General features: G+C 54.6%; 1 protein-coding gene across 1 annotated transcript in view; it reads left to right on the top strand.

Annotated features, from left to right (window-relative positions):
• The window catches only part of BCORL1 (BCL6 corepressor like 1), a 49939-nt gene that overhangs the window by 5028 nt on the left and 37340 nt on the right, over nucleotides 1-7571 (top strand). The window contains exons 2-3 of the mRNA XM_042783402.1: nucleotides 3096-3186; nucleotides 3480-6740. Of these exons, the coding sequence (XP_042639336.1) occupies nucleotides 3096-3186; nucleotides 3480-6740 (3352 nt within the window). The remainder of the gene's footprint in view (nucleotides 1-3095; nucleotides 3187-3479; nucleotides 6741-7571) is intronic.

Genomic DNA, 7571 nt, shown 5'->3' with positions numbered 1-7571 from the left:
TAATTGGATTGTTTGTCTTTTTGTTATTGAGGTGTTGGAGTTTTCTATAAATTCTAGAGATAAGTCCCTTGTCAGATATGTCATTGCCAAATATTCTTTCCCAATCTGTAGGTTCTCTTTTGACTCTTTCGGAGAAGTCTTTGGAAGCACATAAACATTTAATTTTTAGAAGGTCCCATTCGTCTAGTTTCTCTTCTGCTGTTTGTGGTAAGCACTCTTTAAGAGTGGCACGTGTAAGCCCATGGGAGTTGGGAAGCAAGGATGACAAACTTCCGCGAGAAGTAAGCGAAGGATTCCTAGAGGCAGTGACATTTGAGTAGGGTCTGCAGGGATGAGTAGGAGTTGGAGGTGAGGGATGGTAATCCCCTCAGATAGTAAGAGAGGCTGGTGGGTTTGGGGAGGGCTTTGGCTGTGATAAAGATGGTCTTGGGGACACAGTGTGACTTGAAGAGAGAAAAATCTTCAGGGGCTGAAAGGTAAGGAACCTGGTGTGTGCTGGGTTGTATATTTTGTGACCCCTGTAGTCAGGGCACAGAGCTCTGGTGGTGCAATGGTTGAAGCACTCAGCTGCAAACCCGAAGGTCAGTGGTGTGAACCCCCCAGCTACTCGGAGGGAGAAAGAGGAGGCAGTCTGTTTCCGTAAAAATGTACAGCCTTGGAAACCCTATGTGGCTGTTCTACTCTGTCCTACAGAGTTGCTTCAAGTCAGAATTGACTCGATGGTGGTGGGTTTGGTTTTAGTTTGGTAGTCAAGGCCCAACAGGAACTGGAAGAGGTCCACTTAGATAGTGGTGCTGGCCCTTGATAATTGGGAACATGGTACTGAAAGGTTGTAGCCACTTCCGGTTTAAGTTCAACAGCCTTACAGCCTGGGGTTATCTCTGGTGGGATGAAGCAGCCGGATTGATTTTCAGGCCTGATTCAAGCCTGCTTTGACCCCTGCTCCCTCCTCCTGCCCACCTCCCACCACACCCTCATAACCTTGCCCCCGATGACCCAGCTCCCCCCTTGTACTGACCCTGTAACTATTCCTGTCCCAGACTCTTCGCTAAGCTGAGCAAGTGAACCTTGGCTCAGCTTCACACACCCCTCTCCTCAGAGGATTTGAAACATGGCTACACGACATTTTCCCAGAGCCTCAGGGGCTGGCACTCAAAGTGGGTATGGCTGTGGGTATGGCCAGAGTCCTCAGGACTGCTGCTCCCTCTGGAGTTCCTCTGGCCCACTTGGCATTCCTCTGGTGGCTGCCTTGAGGGCAGAGTTTCTCCTTTCAAATGTGATTTCACATAGGTGAGTGTCGACCAAGGGGCTCAGGTCTGTAACTAGCTCCCCTTTGTATGGTCAAGAGGGGAGAGAATGTAAGGAAACAGCATCTTACCTAGGAGGTCCCCCTGTAGGGTCAGTGAAGGAGTATGGGGGGCCTCTACTTCTTTCCCTTCACCCCATCCTCCCACCAAACCATTCCTGGTAAGTCTAGTCGGAACACGCTTCCCCCTGGCCCAAGGCTGGGTCTAGGTCTTGCTTTTCTGGTCTCTCAGGAGTTGATGTGAAAGTATTTCTTCCTTTTCCCTCAGGCCCTCCCTTCCTCCCCTTCTTTGAGATCCCCCTGACTACATCCTCACTACTCCTCAAGATCATTCCTGTTGTTTGCACTAGCAGTCATGGCCAGCGGTGGACCCCTCTCACTTCTGCCATCTTGGCTTCCTGTTTAAGGGACTAAGCCTTCTCCCCTCAGTTAGTCTGGAGCCCTGAAAATATGAGGCAAGGCCTGCAGTGACACCCCCTCCCCTCTTTGATTTTTTTTTTTTTTTTGCTTCTCTTGTCCCTGGTAGTTTTAGAGTCTGTGATGGTGCCCTGGTTCCGTGGGTGGGAGTGAGTTAGCAGGGCTCTCCTCTTTCTTGTTGGACTTGGCCCAGGGCATCGAGTGCTGGCTACGGTGGCTGGGAAGGCAGGAGCTGACTTCCGTAGTGACGGGAGGCAAACCCTCACAGCCCCTTTCTCCAGAGGTACAGAACGTTCCAGTGCTTTGCCCACCTAGGAAATGTGCTGCAGCTTTTTATGTTAGGGTTTCTCTTTTAACCCAGACTCCCCACTCTTGCCATCGTTCCTGCTCCATCTTTCCTGGGACAGGAGACAGGACATTCCTGCTGTGCTTAAAGCTGTAAAACACCCAGCTTTCAGTAGGGTTGGTCCTTTTTCAGTGTCACCCTCCCTGTCTGACCCAGCAGCTTTTCGTAGTCAGGATGTTTGGTTCCTCAGATTCTTCTCTGAAATTTGGAGAAGACTTTGTGGGCACGTAGGAGTACATTCTTTTGGGACCCAACTCTCTGGCCTTAAACCCTTCCCTCTAGGGTATGCCAGCCTGAACTTGGGGTCCATGGCCTTGAGGGTCTTCCTTGGGGATGGAAGTGAATGTGGTAGTACTAGGAGGCTGAGGGGACATTGTGGGAATGGGAAGAGATGAACTTAGGCAAAGGTAGGAAAGAGGGCGCTGGCCTGGAACCAGATGGTACGCTAAAAAGTGGGAATGTATGCTGCAGGGAAGGAAAGAACACCCTTAAAATTCCTCTCAGCATCCAATGATCTAGCGGCCGTGCATTAGTATCATGACACATGCTAATATGTAAGTGTTGTCTGCTCCGGGCACACCCATCAGGTGACTAGGTGACAAATCAGATTTAGGACATAAAACACAGCAAGGGTGGTTATTTGTTGTAGAAAAGGATTGCCTATATGGCACCGTCAGCCAGCCTCTCTGACAGACGAAGGTCAGCTAGGGGAAGGCCTGAGTGCTTGGGTTTCCTCCGCAGTCCTGGTGAGAGCCCTAGAAAACAGAAGAAACAGCCGGGAAAGGTGAACTTAGCCAGACCAGGTGTCTTTGCAGGGACTTGCCGACTTACTTGGCATAGAGGCCCCAGTTTGCAGCCTGGAACCCCCTCCACTGCAGCTCTTTGTGATTTCCCACAAGTCACCAAGGGAAGTGAGGCGGGAAGGTCCTAGGGCAACCCAGGCAGGCAGGAGGCATTTGGATGCAGGCGGTGGTGGCCCCTAGGCTGGGCCTCACGTCTCTTCCCTGGTCGTGTCTCCCCTTCTAGAAGAGCACCTCTTTCTGATGAGGAGTCCACGACAGGTGACTGCCAGCACTTTGCATCTCAGGAGTTTTGTGTCAGCAGCAGTTTTTCCAAGGTAAGGAAGGGGCTGTGTGCAGCCCCATGGTGCTCACCAAAGGTTGGAGCAGAACTATCTGAGTGATGTGCCCAGCCTGTCATCCCAATAAAGGGGGTGGGGTGGGAAGGGCCAGAGTGTTTCCCAGGTGTTGCTGTAGGTGAGACAAAAATTGACTGGCTGCTCTGTGGCCCTGCCGAGACCTGGTTGGTCGAGTTGCAGAGAGGACCTGCAGGGGTATCTTGGGGATCAGGGGATACTTGCCCCAACTACCGGGAGCTAGCTAAGACATGCATGCTGCTCTGTCGTTGCAGGTGGAGCTCACAGCAGTTGGTAGTGGCAGCAATGCCCGGGGGGCAGACCCAGATGGCAATGCAACAGAAAAACTTGGGCACAAGTCTGAAGAAAAGCCTGACGACACCCAGCTGAAAATGGACTATGCTGGGAATGTGGCAGCAGCCGAGGGCCTCTTGGTGCCACTGAGCAGCCCAGGGGACGGGCTCAAGCTTCCCACTTCTGACAGCACGGAGGCCGGCAACAGCAGGGCCGACTGCTCCTGGACCCCGATCAGCACCCAGATGAGCAAGCAGGTCGGCTGCTCTGCAGCCGGGGGGAAGGCTCTGGACTCTCGGCACAGTGTCGGGGAGAAGAATACTTTCATTTTGGCAACTCTGGGAACTGGAGTCCCTGTGGAAGGGACCCTGCCTCTGGTTACCACTAACTTCAGCTCGCTGCCGACCCCCATCTGTCCCCCTGCTCCTGGCTCAGCCTCTGTCCCCCCGTCTGTTCCGGATCCATTCCAGGTTCCTCTCTCTGTCCCTGCCCCGGTGCCCCATTCTGGCCTAGTTCCTGTCCAAGTAACCACTTCGGTTCCAGCGCCTTCCCCTCCCTTAGCGCCAGTCCCGGCTCTGGCTCCAGCCCCACCATCAGTGCCCACACTTATTTCTGATTCGAACCCCCTTTCTGTTTCGGCCTCGGTCTTGGTGCCCGTGCCGGCTTCTGCTGCCCTCTCGGGCCCAGTTCCCCTCTCAGCTCCAGCCCCTGCCCCGCTCTCAGTCCCAGTTTCAGCTCCTCCCTTGGCTCTGATCCAGGCTCCTGTGCCCCCTTCCGCTCCAACCCTGGTTCTGGCGCCTGTCCCTACTCCAGTTCTGGCCCCCATGCCAGCATCCACTCCTCCAGCTGCTCCTGCCCCTCCGTCTGTACCAATGCCTGCCCCAACCCCATCTTCCGGCCCACCCTCTACTCCCACCCTCATCCCTGCCTTTGCCCCTACACCGGTACCTGCCCCTACCCCGGCCCCCATCTTTACTCCAGCCCCCACGCCCATGCCGGCTGCCACACCAACTGTCATTCCCACCTCTGCGCCGATCTCGGCCTCCTTTAGTTTGAGTCGGGTGTGTTTTCCTGCAGCCCAGGCACCAACTATGCAAAAAGTCCCCTTGTCCTTTCAGCCAGGGACAGTGCTGACCCCGAGCCAGCCGCTGGTTTATATTCCTCCTCCGAGCTGTGGGCAGCCACTCAGTGTGGCCACACTGCCAACCACCCTAGGGGTCTCGTCCACTCTTACACTCCCTGTCCTGCCATCCTATCTGCAGGACAGGTGTCTTCCTGGCGTGCTGGCTTCCCCAGAGCTCCGGTCCTACCCATATGCATTCTCTGTGGCCCGGCCTCTGACTTCAGAGTCCAAGCTGGTGTCTCTGGAGGTGAACAGGCTCCCCTGTGCATCCCAATCTAGCAGCACCAGCACCCAGCCTGCACCCGATGGAGTCCCTGGGCCTTTGGCAGATACTTCCCTCTCCACTGCTTCTGCCAAGGTGCTTCCAACTCCACAGCCTCTGCTGCCGGCCCCCAGCGTGAGCTCAGCCCCACCGCACCCTGCCAAGATGCCAGGTGGTGCTGAGCAGCAAACAGAAGGGACTTCCGTTACCTTCTCTCCCCTCAAGTCACCTCCACAGCTGGAGCGAGAGATGGCCTCTCCGCCTGAGTGCAGTGAGATGCCCCTTGACCTCTCGTCCAAGTCCAATCGCCAGAAGCTTCCATTGCCGAACCAGCGCAAGACGCCTCCCATGCCAGTGTTGACCCCTGTGCACACCAGCAGCAAGGCCCTCCTCTCCACAGTCCTTTCTAGGTCTCAGCGCACAACTCAGGCTGCTGGCAGCAGTGTCACCTCATGCCTGGGCTCCACGTCCTCACCCTTTGTCATCTTTCCTGAGGTCGTGAGGAATGGGGACCCGAGCACCTGGGTGAAGAACTCAACTGCACTGATCAGCACCATTCCTGGCACCTATGTGGGAGTGGCCAACCCGGTGCCTGCCTCCCTGCTGCTGAACAAAGACCCCAACCTGGGCCTCAACCGAGACCCCCGCCATCTCCCCAAGCAGGAACCCATCTCCATCATTGATCAAGGAGAGCCTAAGAACACTGGTGCCCCCTGTGGCAAGAAAGGCAGCCAGGCTGGTGCTGAGGGACAGCCAAGCACAGTCAAACGTTATACCCCAGCCCGCATCGCCCCTGGGCTGCCAGGGTGCCAAACCAAGGAGCTCTCTTTGTGGAAACCCACAGGGCAGGCAAATATTTATCCACGGTGTTCAGTCAATGGGAAATCCACCGGCACCCAGGTCGTGCCTGTTGGCTGGTCACCGTACCACCAAGCATCTGTGCTTTCCATTGGCATTTCTAATGCTGGGCAGCTGACCTCCAGTCAGGGGGTACCCATCAGGCCCACCGGTGTGGTTTCTGAGTTTTCTGGTGTGCCGCCTCTCAGCTCCAGTGAAGCTGTGCATGGACTTCCTGAGGGGCAGCCAAGGTCTGGGGTCCCCTTTGCTCCAGAGCAGGACACCATCACAAAGAACAAAACTTGCCGGATTGCTGCCAAGCCTTATGAAGAACAAGTCAACCCTGTCCTCCTGACTCTCAGCCCTCAGACGGGGACCTTGGCCCTGTCTGTCCAGCCTAGTGGTGGGGACGTAAGAGTGAATCAGGGGCCTGAGGAATCAGAGAACCACCTCTGCTCTGACAGCACTCCTAAGATGGAAGGCCCCCAGGGGGCTTGTGGCCTCAAGCTGGCTGGAGACACTAAGCCCAAGAACCAAGTGCTAGCCACCTACATGTCCCATGATCTGGTCATGGCCACCCCCCAGAACTTGCGCAAGATGCCCGAGCTGCCTTTGCTACCTCATGACAGCCACCCCAAGGAACTCATCTTGGATGTGGTTCCGAGCAGCAAGAGGGGCTCCAGCACAGAGCTTTCACAGCTTGGAAACCAGGTGGATCTGGGGCGGGTAAAACTGGAGAAGGTGGATGGTGATGTGGCCTTCAATCTAGCCACCTGCTTCCGGGCTGATGGCCTCCCTACAGCTCCCCAGAGGGGCCAGGCTGAGGTTAGGGGCAAGGCTGGGCAGGCACGCGTGAAACAGGAAAGTGTTGGGGTCTTCGCTTGCAAGAACAAGTGGCAGCCAGACGACATGACAGAATCTCTGCCATCTAAGAAAGTAAAGTGTGGCAAAGAGAAGGAAAGTGAGGAGCAGCGGCTACCACAACCCAAGCCCATAGTCCGGAGTTCCCATGGACTCAAGGTGAGTGCAGGGACGAGGTTGAGGGCAGAACAGATACACCACTTTATCTGACAACTTTATTTGATACCGTGAATGCTCTTGAGTGGTTCTGTGAAGGGAACTTACCGGCCAAGCTTTGCAAAGTGAAGAATTACCAGCCACCCCCTTTCTAAGTCCCATTCTCCATGTACTGTGGTGGAGACTGAGGAGGGGCTCACTTGTATTTAGTAGAATGTGGAAACCAGTCTGGTGCCACAGGCTAAGGAATTCATTGTCCTGGCTGAGGTTGGAAAGTGGAAGAAGGTATTGGTGAGGGAAATCAATAACAGGCCCTTCCCTGAATGACTCTTCTTCCTTTTACTGCGACACCTGCTGGCCTTGACAACTTGGGACCCAGCAAGGGAGAGGGCCTTGGACAGAGTTGTTCCCTGTACCATTCGGGGAGCCTGCTGAGGATGTGCTTGGAGCCTTGTGGGGCCAGAGCCAGTCTGGGCTCTGGGCTAACCCGCCAGTTGTCTACCCACCTACCACCTGGGGTGGCAGTTCTGGGTTTTGGGCCACTGGGGATTTAGTGTGCAAAGGCACATGGGCACCTGGGTCTTGATTATTGATTTGTCTATTTACTAACGTATTTATTTGCTTATTTCCAATTGTGGTGAAACATCTATAACAACAACTTGACATTTTAAGTCAACAACAGCAGCTCAAAAAGTTATATAGGAAACTTAGGGGGCAGTGAGGTGATGTTAATGGGGGAGGAACAATTTGGAAAAGGCGGGTGAGAATGGTCGCACAACTAAAGCATGTGGTCAACGTCACTGAATTGTACAGGTAGAAACTGTTGAATCAGTG

The sequence above is a fragment of the Orycteropus afer genome, unplaced genomic scaffold (genome assembly GCF_000298275.1).
Source record: "Orycteropus afer afer isolate SDZICR_OR568_19922 unplaced genomic scaffold, OryAfe1.0 scaffold01054, whole genome shotgun sequence".
In the NCBI taxonomy this organism is placed as follows: Eukaryota; Metazoa; Chordata; class Mammalia; order Tubulidentata; family Orycteropodidae; genus Orycteropus; species Orycteropus afer.
This window is presented reverse-complemented; position numbering and strand designations above follow the sequence as displayed.